Below are 17,830 nucleotides of genomic sequence, written 5' to 3' on the forward strand. Positions count from 1 at the left end.
GGACCACTTATTTAGTTATGTATTTGTGGAAATGAACTGAAGAAAGTGGAAAGAATTTTCTGGATAATTATGAAAGAAATGGAAATTGTATTTTCAATAATTAAATATTAAATGTGGGTTGACCTATTTTACAGGAATATGTATGACTTTTACTGTTAAATTGTGTGGCATGAGATTCTGTGCAAATATATGTTAAAGGTATGAGATATAGGTTAAGTAAGTAATGCATTGAAAATAAAATATGATATGAACTATGTTGCTTGTGTGTGTCAACCATGTAAACAGCTGAAAGATGTTGGGTAAAATAGTTGAAAGATGCTGGGTAAAACAGTTGAAAGATGTTGGGTATATGTATGACAGCTGAAAGATGTTGGGTAAAACAGTTTAAAGATGCTGGGTAAATGTATGACAGCTGAAAAATGTTGGGTAAAACAGTTGAAAGAAGCTGAGTAAAACAGTTGAAAGATGCTGGGTATGAAATGAAAAGAAATGAAAATGGAAATGAATGAAATGTGAAATGTGAACAATGTAAAATGGGAAAGAGCCACTTAAAGTGGAATGAAATGCAATACTTAAGCTATGAACATGAGCATATGTATATGATTGAATAATGACGGAAAGGAATAAAGTATTATGATATTAGAAGTACCTATGTACGTAGAACATGATGTAATTGGGCGGGGCATACTCTTTGCCCGAGGGCTTGTTGAGAAAGGCAAGTGCCCTGGTTGTATCAGGTGTAGTAGTAGGCTGAATAACGTGCTAAGGCAAAGAGAAACTACTTGTATGGACGGGTAGATTTCCCTATTCTTGGGAGCCTTCACTGGTAAACTTTTCTATGAATTGTGTGAGTATGAGATCAATTTATCACTTGAGGGCTTACTGAGTAAGATGAGTGCTCTGGTATGCTTGAGCCGTGACCTTTGGGTTGTCTAGGTATCAGAGTAAAGGGGTGCTACTTGTATGGGCGGGTAATCACCCCTATCTTCAGGTAATCTCATGGGTTAAATCTTTTGCATATGTTTGATTAGGATCATAGAATGATTTCAAAAATGGTGTTAATGATTTTCAAATGTTAAATATTATGTTGTCATATAAACTCATGTTAGCCACACACTGTTTTAATATATTGTTTCTTCCCTTACTGAGATGTGTCTTACCCGAATATAAATGTATTTCTTTTTTTTAGGATTTCCTCGAGATCGAGCTTAGGGAGCTCGAGGGTTTTTAGACTTTTTGGGAAGTATTAAAAGAAATGGTATATACTGATAATACTTTGGGGAAATGTAAATATTTATGTTTTATGTCTTTATGTTTTAAGTCAGTTATGAAAGGAATGATTGTGAAAATACTGGAATGTGTGGAGAGGTATGTATCCATGGAAATGCAGGTGTTGGATGATTAATATGGAATTTAGATAGAGATAGTAAACTCTGGTATTACAACATTGTGGTATTATGGTAGTATGGTATTATTTATGGAGATTATATTTATGTTTTTTCGCTGCGTATATTATGGATTAAGGATTATCAGGTTTTTATCAGGTATAATACGCTGAACCCGGGTTTAAGGGTTCGGGGCGTTACAATCAATCTATCTAGTGTCATCACACTCTTCAGCCTAAGCCGGCCGCATTATATGACGCCCTCGGTAACCTGGCATAGCATAAGCTCCCTCAGCGTTGAATCGGCGCAAATATGGTGACTCACACCCTTCGGTGATAAACCGGTATAATAAGTGGTATTTCACACTCTCAGAAAAAGCCAGACCTCTCAGCCTACAGTATTATTTCGACCCGACATCAATATTTCAGCCTACAATATAAATCCGACCTGATATCAATAGCTCAACCTACAGTATTATTTCGACCCGTCATTTTCACAAAACTTGGAACAATTTGGAACTCCTGTTCCTATATCTCATTTCAACGTTTCACAACTCAAATCATTTAAATATACAAACTCATGCCACACTTATTTGGGTAAATAAATAATTATATCACATTTGATCTGAGAATACAGTTTAACATAAATGAAGGTACGATCATCTCTATATTATAATTTATTCAAATATGCGATTTTCCAACAGAAACTGAGATGATACCCGAAACCCCAATTTTTCCAAAATCATAAACCCGAAAATCTCATAATTTCACCCAGTGGAATTTCCCAAATAAGTAACCAAAACATTCATATCATCGTAAACCATAGTTTTACTGATTCAGATTTCAAAAATAACTGATATAAACAAAGTCCTCTTACCTTTTTCCAAAAACTGAAACATGAACCTAAACGGTCCAAAACAGCGATACGGGATTCCCAAAACCTAAAAATTGAAGAACACAACTTCAATACAATTCTATTTACCACAAATCTACCGAACCAAAAACGGATTTAGACCCTTACCTCGATTTCGGGATAAAACTCAGAAATCCTCAAAACGAAGATCTGATTCGCTATAATCATAGAGATTTTCCCCCTGATCCATGTAGTAACGTCGAATCGTTGATTCGGGTAATAGATGGCCCGAGATGTTAGAGAGAGAGAGTCCAATTTAAGTCTAGAGAGAGACAAAGAGAGAGAGAGATGATTTGAGTTTTCTTAATGCTTAAGCAACAAAAATTCAACTTATAGACCTTTGACCCGAGCAGCCTTGTCGATGAATTGGACCTCTCATCGACGAGCAAAAGAAGAGCGTTCATCGATATCGGACTTGGCCTCGTCGAAGAACCTGAGATTCCAAAGTTTCAAAAATCTCTCAGTATCATCTCGTCGACGAGCCTCTGAATTTCGCCAACGAGCCAAAGAAGAAACTTCGTCGACAAGAGAAGGATTCTCGTCGATGAGCCCTGCTGTTTTCCCTTTTTCAAATTCCTTCCCCTTTTCTTATTTATTTAATTCATATTTCTCAGGTCGGGTTCTTAGAACCTCCCCTCCTTACAAAAATTTCGTCATCGAAATTTGCAATCTCTCACTTTCTAATTCATCAATATACCCAAATGCATACCCGACTCTAGGAAGAGCCAGCGACCACCCACATAGCAGCCTCGTCCCAAATATATTGCATATCCTCACTTATGGTAGAGGAATATCGTGGTTACATATGCATTGTATCGGGAGCTCACAATACCACAAACCTCTCCTAGAGACTAACCACACATCATTACTCTAATTAATAGAAACATTACATACCTACCTAACCGACTTTGCAACTTTATTCCTCAAAACAAATGTGGATATTTCCAGCATATTTCCATCTCTAATTCCCAAGAAGCTTCCTTAACCGCTTGATTCTGCCACAACACTTTCACTAACGATATCTCCTTGGTACGCAACTACTGTACCTTCTGGTCCAAAATCTGAACAGGTATCTCCTCATATGCCAAAGCATCCCCAATCTTCAACAATTCATAACTAATCACATATGAAGGATTCGGCACGTACCTTCTCAACATAGATATGTGGAACACATCGTGGATCCGAGAGAGTGCTGGGGTAGTGCAATCCTGTAAGCCACTGGACCCACTCACTCAAGTACCTCGAATGGTCTTATATACCTCGGGCTCAACTTGCCATTCTTCCTGAACCTCATCACTTCCTTCATCAGAGCAATCCTTAGGAATGTGATCTGGTAAGATGAATGACATAATAATTTAATTATATGTATATATATACAGCAAGGTAAAACTTTCTACCAAGAGCTTGTTAAGAAAGGCGAGTGCCCTGGTATTTTCGGTTTGATGCTAGAGTAGAGGGAAACTACTTGTATGGGCGGGTAATCTTCCCTATTCTTGGAGACTTTGTCTATATACATAGCCCGAGAGCTTACTGAGTAAGGAGAGTGTCATGATATTAGTATTAGAGCAGAGGGAAGCTACTTGTATGGGCGGGTAATCTTCCTTATTCTCAGGCATTATTATTAAAAATAATTATGAATGTGAGTATGAAATCAGAAGCCAGTATTTATGCATATTAGATGTGAGTATGAAATCAGAGATCAATGTTGATAATAATGATGTGTTTCTTAGCTGCGATTAATGGTGAATGGCAAATAAACATACATATTTTGTATTATTTAAACGCTCAGCCACACACTGCTATGATTTGTTCTTCCTTATTGAGATGTGTCTCACCCTAGTGGATGATCATGTTTTCAGGTCCATCAGGAGATTGAACTTAGGGCTTTGGCAGGGTAGGGTTTGGGTAATTTTAGAAAGTTTGTATAAACAACTTATGTATAGTTTATACTTTTAAGTACTGGTGTGTAATATAAACAAGTGATGACAGTTGTTTATGGGGTATATATATGTATACTGGTAGACTCTAGTATTTAAATTTGAGGTTATATGTTATAACTTCGCTGCATGATTGTGGTATATGGTATTAGAAGCAGGTGAATGTAACACATGACCTCCAGGCCCCACTTGGCGGGTTCGGGGCGTTACAGCTTGAAACCTTTGTTTTTGATTTAAATGATATTTTCTAAACCATTTATTATACTATTGCTTTTTAAACCAATTGAGTGTGACATGAGATGTTAAATGGAAATATACTGAACATGAGAAATATATGTATGAGATACGGGAATTAGAGTTCCAAATTGTTATCAGAAAATGAAGAAAAGAGATGCCAGTTAAATACCGAGTTATGTATGTACCAAGGTTAAACCGAGAGTTATGTGTGCTGGTTTATACCAATGAATGAAAGAATGAATGAATGAATGAATTGTTAAAAATACTGGAATTGCTTAAATGTTTTATGAATGAAAACATGTTACTGTGCTTTCGATATAAATTGTATATATGATATATGAACCGCTTGAGAAAGCTTGTTACTAGGAAAGCACAGTACCGTTGCTAGTATGCAGTACAATGCAACCACACATTATTCTTGAGTGTGGGTATCGAACTAGTGACTTGGTAAGAAGAGCCACTAGTTGATCACGGACCAGGGTGGTGTGGGCGAAGTTAGACTAGAAAAAGTAGCGTGACTAGCCTAGTGACCCCAGGTCTAGATTAGAGCATTAGAAATGCACAACTCGTGCCATGGGGGAAGTAAATAGTGTAGTTATGATGTTTCAAAGTTGAGATGAGTTTATTATGCATATACATGACTTAAAAAATAAAATGGGAAAAGTTACAGCTTTGAGTATCGAGCCAAGGGATTGTACAGTGTATGGGCCTGTACCCTACCCCAACCTCGGGGACTCTTGCTTGTAATGAGTCGAATTATCTTATGCAGGGATTATATATCTATCTATCTATCTATCTATCTATCTATCTATCTTCTATATTATAGGTTTGTGAATGATATAAATGTCTAATTGCTTTCTACTAAAATAAACTCATGTTGTCACACACTGATATAATATGATCTACCTTACTGAAAAGTGTATCACTCTAATATACAAATATTATTTCAGGTCCTACAGGAAACCGGTCCTAAACTTCTAGAATATTCTGGAGTGTAGTTGTTTTTGTTAGTTTATATAAGTTCTTGTATATGTATTGGGCTTTGGCCAGGACATTTTTTGGGGTTTGTAATAGCAGGTTATGTTTTTAGTTATGTATGGATATATGTGAGGAAATAGTTAGAAACTCGAGTAAGTTTTATTAGATGATGAATGTTTATGTTTTCCGCTGTGCATGAATGAGAAGTTCAGTTTGAAACACCTTATTTCCCTTATTAGGGCGGGTAGTATATGTATGGTATTAGAAATATGCATGTTATGTAGGTATAGTAGCACTTCGGGACCACCTAAAAGATTGGGGTGTTACATTTGGTACTAGATATATGCATGTTATGTAGGTATAATAGCACTCTGGGTCCACCTAGAGGGTCGAGGTGTTATAGATGAACATAACAAAAATAAAATAAGATTAAAAAAATAAAATAAAAATAAGGGTAAAAGACACTTACCTTCCCTGAGGTAAGATAATGATATTCTCTAAGTTTTCTCTTCAATTTTCAAAAAAATTCCAAGAACCTCTCTTGAAATTTCAAAAAAATTTCATAGATCTCCTCTAAGATTCACTCAAAAAACACTAACTTCTTTCTATATTCTGTAAAAAAATAAAAAAAAAAGTTTTAAGAGGTTTAGGTGTCTAAAAAAAAATCAAATAGAGAGGAGACATGTAAAAATTTTGAAAAAAAAAAAAAGTTTATGCAATTTTTAAAATTTCAATAATGATTTGTGTCTTTTTTTAGAAAAAATTTAACACTGCCTTTGGAAGTATGAATTTTAAACTTTAAATTTGGATTTGAGTAAATTTAAATAAATTTTAATATAATTTTGTATTATATTTTATTTAAATTCAATGGCTTTAAAGTATGGGATAAGAGAAGTTACTGTTCTTTTGCCCTAAAAGTAAAACTGAGAATTAAGGGAGGCGTGTCTAAAAGCAGAGGGACCAGAAGTTTATAAAATAGGGCCCAATCATGTTTAGTTCCTAAGCCCTGTCTGGAATAGGCCCACCCAAAATCCATGTGAATTATGGTCCGTCCCCACAGAACCCCGTCCATGGCCCATAGCCCACGGCCCAAAATCATCACACTTTGTGTTTGTGGTAGTAGGAATTTTTTAATTGAAAATTAAAAAAAAAAAATTTTTACGGCTATAACACGACCCAACAATTAGGAGAAGCCTCTAATATTTTAACCTGATGTAAATAAATATCTCGTCATCTCATTCTCTAATGATTGAAATTTCAATTTCAATTTTTTTCTTTTGCTGTGGTCTTTGTTGAAAAATTATTATAAATTGGACACAACAAATCAACAAATTTTGAAGATATAATATAAGGTAAATAAAAATCATTTTGTAATAATGATGGTAGTAAGATGTACAAAGTTGGCTCGAGTTTGACTTAAACTTTAAAAAAAAATTTCAAGTTGGCTCGAGTTAACAAATAAGTCGAACTCGATTCTAACTCAAAAGCTTGAGCTTGAGTTCAAGTTCATAATCGACTAGACTGAAACTCATTTCAAACTAATAAACGAATCAATTCACTAAACTAATTAAATTGATAAATATTGAAATAGTTCATGAGCCTAATATCGAGTTAGTTCACGAATTACTAATGAATTAGTTCATACATTTCTAGACTATTATTCTATATAAAAGTTAATATGGTTTCATTTGGCATAGTAGAAGAATTGTTCAAATAGCTCGATATGGATTAGATTTTTAAAATATTTTTTTCTACAAAAATGGTATTTTTAAAAATTGTTGAAACAAAAAAATAAATATATTTTGTTGTAATTAAACTTCAACATCAAACAATCTATTAGAAGACTTTAGAATAATTAAAATTTGAGTTTTTTTAAAAAAAAAATCTTGAGCACAAGAAAAGTAAAAATTTTAAGAGTATTTTAAATGTTTCTTAAAGTTATAAAAATATTAAACAATGGCTATTATAATTTTAAATTAATTTTCAAATAGTGTCTCATGATGTTAACTTTTCTGGTACCATGAAGTATGATAATTTTGAATTCTAAAATAATATACTTTAAAGTCAATAAAATATTATATAATTCTAAAATTATATATTATATTATATAATTTTATGAAATATTATATTATATTTAGATTTTTTTAAAATATTAAATTAAAGGGAGAGGCTAGAAAAAATCTCAAAATTTGAAGAATAAGTCAAAATTAAATTCACTAAACCATTAAAATTAGTACTAATTGAGTACTTTAGGGGACGAGTAAAATTAACCCAAAATTTAAATGAGGTGCCCCAACTCGAAAGACAGCAGCCGCTTTGACACGTGTCCTTCGCTTTTCGATTTTGACCCGGCGCTGCCACCGGACAGAGAAATTTCGTTACTTGCAATGTACACGACAGGGAATTCCACAGGAAGAGAGAGAGAGAGAGCACATTTCATTTGGATTTGAGTTTCATTTCAGAGATCGCTTTCTAGAGAGACAGAGACAGATTCTCTTTTCATCGAGATGAATCGGGGTAGGGCGCGGGGTTTCAATGAATGATCGAGAGATCGAAATCGAGTCGATCGTTGGAACCCTAACTCCGAGACTTCGCGCATCGTTTCCGATGGTTCATTGGTTGGATTGAACCTAGCAATTTCGGTACATAGAAATCGGTTATCTGCGAATTTTCGTTCGATCTCTGATATCTGATCGGACGGCGCTGCAGATCTGAGGGAGAAACAATGCCTTCGCACGCGGATCTGGACCGTCAGATTGAACATCTGATGGAATGCAAGCCTTTATCGGAGGCTGAGGTGAAGACCCTGTGCGATCACGCCAGGGCCATTCTCATCGAAGAATGGAACGTACAGCCGGTGAAGTGCCCGGTGACGGTCTGCGGCGATATCCATGGCCAGTTCTACGATCTCATCGAACTGTTTCGGATAGGAGGGAATGCTCCCGACACCAATTATCTATTCATGGGCGATTATGTCGGTAAGTTGATGTTTATTTATTTATTTTTTTAACTCTTGCATAATTGATTAACGTGTTAGCTCAGGGAGCTTGATGTCGTTCATGATGGTTGAGATGCCACGGTGATCCTTTTGTTGAATGTGCGTTGATAAAATGTAGAATAACGTGAATTTTACCATGATTTGGCATGTATTATAGGGGGATTTCTTTTATTTTGAGTTTTTATTTTTTTTTTATTTTTTTTGTAATGTATATCTTTGAGCTCTATCAGACATGTGAGATGAATGAAGGCATGTTGTTCACTAATTGGTTTGTCGTTGTTAGTTGGATAAGAATCTCATATTAATTTGGGTTTCTTTTTGGTTTGAATTGCCCATGAGATGGGCTTCTAATCTTTCTACATATCTATGAACTCATTTGTAAATGCATTAGCATTTGTCATCTTATTTGTGCTGATGCAGATCGTGGGTACTATTCTGTGGAGACTGTCACACTCCTAGTGGCCCTGAAGGTCCGATATAGAGATAGAATTGTTATTCTAAGGGGAAATCATGAAAGTCGGCAAATAACTCAAGTGTAAGATATTCATTCATTTACTTTTTGTATGTCTGCTCATCATACTCTTAGAACACAGAACATTTACTGGTCAGACTGTCAGAGCACTAGAATTGTGTATCCTTCCTGGTTAAAAATCCTGCAAGTGTCCTTATTCTCCATTGGAGGTTAATGAATGACTTAGCATCATTGATTTGTTAATTTTTGCCCTTCCTATTGGGGGCAAAAGTTGGTTTAGATTGTTGTGTGACATGATCTCGTTATTCAGATTGTGACCTTTTCTAGCTTGAGCTACCCTTTCTTTCTTCCACTAAATTAAGGGGCTGTACAAAAGTGGCAATTGTTCGTCCTTTTAATGTGAAAAAATTTCATAGACCTTGCCTTGTGAGTTCGTCATGTCATTTTCCATTGCGGGAGGCTGTAGTGTAAATTCCTAAGAAGCTTTTTTGCCTCATTTTGGTGGCACTATGTATTCAATTTGTGTGCTAATGGCTGGACTTGGAACATTTTAATGTACATATTAGTTCAATCTAAAATATCGGTTCTATCCCAAAGTCTTATATGTAACATAGTGAAAAGAGCAAAAAGCAAATATATTGGAAATTAATAGTTTCCTTTTCAAGAAGGCAGCAGTATTACCCCCTAAGATAGATGACTTTTTACGACTCGTACTAGCTGATTTAATGAACTGTATATGTTGAATACACAAAACAATAGAAATGCTACACTTGCCTCAAAATATCACACTTCTATTTACCCACTGGTTTGTGCATATATATTATGTGTATGGTAAAATCATATAAAGTAATGGGTAAGTACAATTGTGATGTTTGGGTGGTAAGTGTAGCACTACTCTTAAAACAATTCTGTAATTTTTTGGATACCTCTTCATTCAAATGACTTCACACTTTTTTGTATCTATCCTTTTTTTTTTTTTGCTCGTACTTTGGTAGGACCTTTTGGTGCCCTTTACTGAATTCTCACTTTACTGGTATTAAAAATTAAAAAATGAAGCTGACAGTATTTCTAACTTCTGCAATGCACTTAGGCTTGATACAATTGCCTGGAACCAATAGAGTTTTGTGCAGATTGCTTGCTATTACCACATGGATCATGATTGGTCAAAGATAGGTCGGTGCATGCTTACACGGAATCTGTATGATGACATATTTGACCTTAAAAATCTGCACTCCACTGATGCTGCACATAAACGACATAGTGTTCTGAGTGGATGAGCTCCTTCTCCCTCCAATCAGCTCTAAATCTATCACAATGGAAGTTAACTGATTTGAGGTCTTTAATTCATATAGGGCAGACTTGTCCTTGGTTTATGAAGCAGATTGACTTCTTTGTCCTTTATTTGCTTTTATTTTTCAATTAGGAGACAAATTGAACATTTAGTTAGAAGCCCATGACCAAGGGGTACTTTAGTAAAATTTATTGCAAATTTTCATAATAAGATGCCATCAATGTCAAATATTGGATAAAAGAAGTTATTTTTATCTTGTAAATTGAGAACTAAATTGTTATTTGTTTATTCTAGCATTGGAGATGGACAGTGGACATGAAATGGATTCAATTTTGTTCCACCGCCCCTCCCCCCCGGGGGGGGGGGGGGGGGGAGTATTGAGAACAACTGAAAGTCTTGAGTGAGAGCACATTGACACTTGGCCAAAACTTTAGGAGTGACAAGTGAATTTTTTTTCTCATTCACTTTTTGATTTTGGGTATGTTATGACGCATTTAAATCTCAAATCTCAACAGTGTTCCTTGCAAACATTTTTAGAAAATAAAAAAAATGCTCCTAGGAAACAATTCTTGCATTTGAGTTTATGGGACTGCAATTAAAATATTGCTCTTATTATAGATATTTTTTAGTATTTCCAAATATTATGGATTGAGGACAGCTTGTTCTCCATCTTAATTGAAGTGTAATTCCTTTCATATTCTCTCAACAACGTGTTAAATTCTGCTGTTAGAAATTTATCTTAAATATTTAGCATGATTTTTATGAAAGCTCCACATTGTCCACCCCCACTCCCCCTCCCAAAAAAAAAAATCAGGGAATGCATGAAGTGTTTTTTAATAGAATCGAAAATATTTAGTGCAGTTGAAAATTCACGTGGCACTTGCAGACTGAATAGAGTAATCATGAAATGTATTTGGTTTTAGGGCTTAAAAGTTAAAACAATTTCTAGACTAGGCCACCTATCTATCTGGACGCCGGTCCCAATGCTGAGTTGCAACTCATCCTGATAAAAATGCTGCTTTAAATGGAAAGCTTACCTTGCAACTTTATTTTGACAACCCATTGCGTAGGGATTATTTGCTACAAGAGTTTATGTGCACACACACGCACATATATATATATATATATATATAAAGAAGTGACTGCATTTTTTGTTTTTTTTAATTTTTCAAAGTGTGATTCTTCAGTTGGTTGTGCCCTGTAATTTTTGGTTGATTTTTCCACTTTGTTTTAATGGCTACTGTGTACAAGGTTTAAGCTCAAGTTTACTTGAGATGGTTGAATGATAAGGAAGCATGGAGAATTTGCAGTTAGCATCACCTGTGAGAAGATTAGAAGAAGAAGGTTGGGGTATTTTGGCTTGTATGATTAAAATCACTGCATGCGTTGTTTTAAAAGTAGGAAGTGACTACATATAATCCTAATCCTCTTTTTTTTTTGTGTGAATCTTCAGTTGGTCATTGCCTTGTTATCTTGAGTTGATTAGGTGATTTTTCTTTTTCCTCGTTTATAAACAGCTGTTGGTCGCAAGATTTAAGCTCAATCATTTGAGATGGTTGAATGTTAAGAGAAGAAAGCAGGGGCAATTTGCACTTGTTCCGTAAGAAGGTTGGGATAGTTTGGCTTGTGTAATAAAAGCTACCGCCAAAATTAAGTAGGGGCTGGGGGATTTATAGGGCTTTGAGTTGTAGTGGATGCAGTAATATTGCAAAGCCCACAACTCACATTATCTAAATTAGCTAGAAAAATCATGATGCCCTTCACAAAAAATGTGTGTTTTTGTTGAATTGATTAATGAAACATGATTGATCCCGAATAGTTTTTATTAAGCCTTCTTCAGATTATCAGAAGAGAAAATGCTTTGCAATGTCCAAACTTCTTCTTAATGATGGTATACTGAACATCAACCAAGAATTTGGCACAAGGCAGTCTTGGGTTTATTAGAAAGTGAAAATGCTATGAAATGTTGGATACTTGTTGACACGATCCATATTCAAATTACTATGGCTCTATATCATTTGCTGGAAGCTCGTAGAAACCAAATATTTTAGCATTAGATTTTGACTTGACAGCACTTTAATTTTTGGAGGGTATTGGCATATATTATGCAGAATGGCAGAAAAAAAAAAAATTGTGAATAGTGGGCCTCAACTAATCAGACTTGAGGCTTTGTTGTTTGTCATTAAATTACTGTCTAATCTCTGTAGTCTTTTTACACTCAAAACACTAATGTTGTGTTTGGATGCATGAATTTCAGACCTTGGATTTGGATTTGAACAAATTCCAATGCAAATTTTTATTATATTTTATCCAAATTCAATACAACTCTAAATCAAAAGGTTATCCAAACATGGGGTAACTTTTTTTGGGAGAAAACAATTGATAGGCACTAAAGCCCAACATTAATAAAGATGAATGTACATACACATTCAGCATGTCTAAAAAGAGTCGCATATGATTGTGTCCATATTTCTGGATGTTAGGGAAATTGTAAGACAAGTGCTTATGTTTGTTCCTCTTTCCATACTTCATAGATTATGGGGATCATTTTATTCTCTTTTTTATATTAATAATCATTCTTTCGTTACATTTTAAAAAAATATATATATTATGTTTTGTTACTAGGAACTAACTTCATTCTTAATAAATATTATATTGCAATGAAAGTTTGACTTCTGTAGTCAGCTGCCAGTTTTATTCTTAATGTTTGTTGCCTTCCAATTTCAGGTATGGTTTTTATGATGAATGCTTGAGAAAATATGGGAATGCTAACGTCTGGAAATATTTTACCGATCTTTTTGATTATCTACCGCTTACAGCACTCATCGAGAGTCAGGTTTGAGTTGTGCATGCTGGTGTCATTCTACCTTTTGTAATTACTCCCATGTCTTTTTCTGACAACTAAATCATTTTATCTTAGATTTTCTGTTTGCATGGGGGACTTTCACCGTCTTTGGATACATTAGATAATATTCGAGCCTTGGACCGTATACAAGAGGTATATTTACAATGGTAGACCTGCAGTTATTTTGCATTGCTTGTTATATGTGACCATTCAGAATTTTGTTAGTTCTATTTCATGCTTTAGTTGCTGGCATAACAATAGTTGCTTTTTTTCACAATATCACGCCTTCTTGCTCTTAAATGATGACTTTGGTTCATGAAACCGTTTTGAAAACAAAAATTCTGTTATGTTTGTCTCCTTACATTTTTTAAAAAAAAAAAATTGTTTTCCTTTTTTTTTTTTAAGAACTTTTATCTGATATATGTTCTAAGAAGCTGGTGTTGGTAACAATTTTTGTATTTTTTGTTGTTGACATGGGATGGCAAAGAAATCTCTATATCCATAACCTATCTCTTTATTATATCATTTTAAAGAATCTAAACTTTTAACAATTTTGTAGCTGATAGTTTGCAGACTGATCCAACTGTTTTCTTACTGTCTCTTAACATTTTATTGACCAGCAGGAAAAATTCATGTGCTTGAAATGCATGATCCCTCAAAGAGTTGATTATGGTCAATTTTTGTGTTTGTGTTGTTTTAATGGCTTACATAATTTAAGTATTTTTAACATAATTTCTTCTCTAGATTTTTTTTTATTTTTATAATAATATAATTCATTTTAAAACAATTTACAATTATTTTCACATTTAGAGCATAATTTTACAAGACAGTGGCAAACTGCATGATGGTAACATTCAGTTGTCATTTTTCCCAGCTGATTCAGATGTTACGCTAATAGATACTGCATTCATGAAGTTGTATTAGAAAACTTGTTAGGTTCTTATAAATGCACATGTTTGCTCCAAATTTTTTAGGTTAGTTTTGAGATTTGATGGCTTACCAAAAAAATTTCTTTTTTGTCTATTCTTATTATTCCATGTTTGATGGATTAGCACAGAATTTTGCATTGTCATTTGCTGTATGATCACTACATTTTTTTCTTTTTAAGCTATCAAATTTTTATTCTACGACCATTCTGTTGCTAAGAATGACATTTTGCTAACCAAACGTAACCTTATACACTAAATATGCGTTAAATGTTTTTTTAATCCATTTACGCAACAGATACTGAACATGTTAATCATTATATTTGTTTTTTGTTGCTTCTAAGTATGGTTGTACTTTTAACTTATAAATCATAAAAATAACAAAAAATAAACAAGAAGCACATCCAGCATGGTTTTTTATAATGATAATGGACTTTGTAATGGTTGTGGCCATGGCGGACGTTGCGTAATGGGTAATGGGCACTGCATCCATGAATTCATTTTTTGCATCAGCAAATTTGTTAAAACATATTGATTAACATCCATGATCGCATAAATTGGTGGAAAAGGATTCATATAGCCGACCCCACTTAGTGGGACTAAGGCTTGGTTTTTGTTTGTTTTGTTTGTTTGTATATTGATTAACATGTTTTGATCCCAAATCCTATATATCAATGCTTTAAATATTTTTAGTAAATTTTAATCAATTTAAATATAACATATACTACAAGTATTGGAATCTTACATACTAATTCTTTAAATGATTTTACTAATTTTTAATCAATTTAAATATAACATACACTGCAAATATTGGACGTCTTCTTGGATGCTTTAGTTGCTATTGACTAGAAAATGCATGCATTTTTGCCACCTTTCACTACTTTATTGCTTATAAGTGAAGTTTAAACTAAGAAATTGTAAATATGAAGAAATATAGAACACCATCTTTTGTAAATTTTTAGTATTTAGTGGAATTTTTGTATAGAATGTCACAATGCATAGCAATAGAACATATTTTTCTCCAAATTAGGTGTAAGAAAAACCCAAAAAAAATTTGAAATTAATTCAGAATACGAACATATGTTTTAATGAGAGAAAAAGTTGGGTTTATTTGAATTGTAGTTATTAAAAAAATGTACACTAAATGTCACGGAAAATAAACCCAAAAATGAGTTTTCATAAAAAAGTTACTGACTAAAAGAAACCAACTTAGAATTGGGTTTCTAAGCTTCAATAAAGAGATAAGAGAGGAAAAATTGCAAAAGAACTTAAAAAGCTATTTTAGTCATTTACAGCACACGGGAACAGCCCATAATGGTGTTATGGTGGTGAATTGGAGGACCTCTGAGAAATTGCCCTGTGATGGTCTCAGAAACCACCAAATTTGTTGCGTAATGGCTATAATGGCTGTTACACATAATTCATAGCATAATCACATGTGTAAATATTTGAATCTAGAGACGAGCAATAAGGATGATAGACTAAAGATTACCTGCCTTCAGATCAAAGCTTTAATCTGATTTTTAAGCAGTGGGAAATGTGTAGATGCATGTCACAAACATAATTTCTAACCAATGGAATAAAAATTTTCAAAATATAATTTTTAGTCTTCCATGTAAGAGACAATTTTTTATGTTTAATGATTTAATCTTAATTTTGATGTTTGTTCATGACTTTGATAGCAAATATTAAGTATATGGTTTAGAAATTTTGTTTTCATATATAGAAGCTTTATTTTTTCTTAAAATATTGCAAAAATAGTTTAGAACTGTTTTAAGCTCTCATAGCCAGTCTATTGGCATATCTGTAACAGCCTGTTACGGGCTGTAATGCCTGTAGCCCCCTACTCTGTAACAGTCAGGTATGACTCTAGCCCTTTGGAGTATTGAACTTGAAGACCAATCAGGGATTTGGAGCATCTGATCTGGTATGGCCACCCAAAGGAAGAAAAGAGGAAGGATGCACGCAAGGGATATGGAGATTTGGTTGGCAAAAACAGTCTACTCAAGCAGCCAACCTCTTTTATGCAGCATCATAATATTCTAATTTATAGGAAAAACAAAATAAGAAAAATTACAAACCCATACATAAGGTGTACCAATTTACAGGATCCCACACTAGCGAACTCTTTAGTTAGTTAAATGGAACACATCTGAACTTAGGACCCAACAAGCTTTTAGCTCTATTTCTTTGGAGCCGGCCTCTGAAGAGCAAATCAGTCCATCCAGTTTCTAGCTTCTTGTTTGACATTAGCATGTCAATGTTTGAGCTGTGCACATGTTCTTTTGTCAGTTATTTATTGAGGTGTAATGTCTGGTGAATGAAATGCTACTAGAGATAATGAAAGGACACCCATCACAATATTTATTGCTTCTATAATTTGTGATCTAAAATAAAGTCCAGCCCTTGCTCAGTTTTGTTAGAGGGCAGTAGACTTAATGGCCTTACTCTATTTTTCTTGTGTGGTGAATTCAGATGTGGTAATGTATGCTCAATTCATTTTTTCTCTCTGCTTTTCTCATCCCTAATATCTCTGTTTATGCATAAGACCAGTAATTGCAGTTCCTCGGGCGTTTCATATTTTAAATTGTTCATTACGTATTTGTTTGTTTGTATATTTTTTGTTTACATTGTTATGGACTTCTGTTTTTCTGTGCCTAATGATGTCTTTTATTTGTGGGCAAGTAGGTTCCGCATGAAGGACCTATGTGTGATCTTTTGTGGTCTGATCCAGATGATCGATGTGGGTGGGGAATATCTCCCCGTGGAGCTGGCTATACTTTTGGACAGGATATAGCTGCTCAGTTCAACCACACAAATGGGCTCACTCTTATTTCAAGAGCACATCAGCTTGTCATGGAAGGTTATAACTGGTGTCAGGTGTGAGCCCGAGAAAAGTTGATCTCCTGTTCTTTTTTGTTCTTTATTTATTTATTTATTTATTGGTGTTGGCACGGGGGACAGGGTTAAATCATATATTTATTTATTTATTTGTTTACATATTGAAGTTGTCGTATACTTTTTTTCTCTAGGACAAGAACGTGGTGACGGTATTTAGTGCTCCAAACTACTGTTACCGTTGTGGGAATATGGCTGCTATACTTGAGATTGGGGAGAATATGGATCAGAATTTTCTTCAATTTGACCCAGCACCACGGCAGATTGAGCCTGACACCACGCGCAAAACTCCTGATTATTTTTTGTAATCTTGTTTCTATTGGCTGTGTAGTCCTCATTTGCCATCATCGCTAGTTGTGTCTGAGAGAAAGGGAGTTTCTGTTGTTTGAAGGTTTCTGTCAACATTATTCTTTCGTTTTGGGGAGGGAGGGAAGGGAAGGGGGGGGGGGGCAACTGCTGCCTTGTCTGTGATGTGATTTCGAGGCTGAAGAAAACTAAGGCAGCAGAGTTTTTCGTCTTGTATATTTTTGTTTTAAATTTTTTTTTCCAGAGTAAGCAGTGATAGGGTGATAGCAGGTATATCTTGTTCTGTAATTTTACAATTTAAGGTAAGAGTTTTCGAGATGGAAAACAGCTTCTCATTGTCGCAAGACTGCAAAATGGCAAATGAAAATGCAGGCAATGTACTAAGAGGAGATTGTTGGTTGCCAGATGACATGGTTCGATAATTTAATGCCAGATTATCTTTTGTATCTGCCTCTCCACTTCAAGTTCCCAGAGTGCTATAGTTCCCCCACTCCATCACTTTGTGCATATGTGCCGCCGCTAGTTTGCTATATGGATTCTTTAATCCTTTTTTGTTTTAGATATTGAGCATTTTTCTGTTGCGGTAGCGCAGGGATGGAGTGAAAGGACAATTACGAATTTTATAATATTCACAATTCTCCTGTT

At 34.4% G+C, this 17,830-nt stretch overlaps 1 protein-coding gene across 1 annotated transcript; it reads left to right on the top strand.

The window, feature by feature from the left end:
• Positions 1-7,820: 7,820 nt before the first annotated feature.
• Positions 7,821-17,628, top strand: LOC131144118 (serine/threonine-protein phosphatase PP2A catalytic subunit). The gene is made up of 6 exons (XM_058092513.1): positions 7,821-8,427; positions 8,868-8,982; positions 12,938-13,046; positions 13,131-13,208; positions 16,670-16,861; positions 17,014-17,628. The coding sequence occupies exons 1-6, from the start codon at positions 8,175-8,177 to the stop codon at positions 17,185-17,187; spliced, it is 921 nt and encodes a 306-aa protein (XP_057948496.1). The 5' UTR covers positions 7,821-8,174; the 3' UTR covers positions 17,188-17,628.
• Positions 17,629-17,830: the final 202 nt, after the last annotated feature.

Source organism: Malania oleifera, chromosome 12, assembly GCF_029873635.1.
Source record: "Malania oleifera isolate guangnan ecotype guangnan chromosome 12, ASM2987363v1, whole genome shotgun sequence".
NCBI classification, from domain to species: Eukaryota; Viridiplantae; Streptophyta; class Magnoliopsida; order Santalales; family Ximeniaceae; genus Malania; species Malania oleifera.

Bases quoted from the DNA above. Each gene is read 5' to 3' on its own strand.
- LOC131144118 (XM_058092513.1), top strand. From the start codon at position 8,175: ATGCCTTCGCACGCGGATCTGGACCGTCAGATTGAACATCTGATGGAA. The intron at 8,983-12,937 runs GTAAGATATTCA...TTCCAATTTCAG, and splicing joins AGTCGGCAAATAACTCAAGT to GTATGGTTTTTATGATGAAT. The intron at 16,862-17,013 runs GTGTGAGCCCGA...TTTTTTCTCTAG, and splicing joins AAGGTTATAACTGGTGTCAG to GACAAGAACGTGGTGACGGT.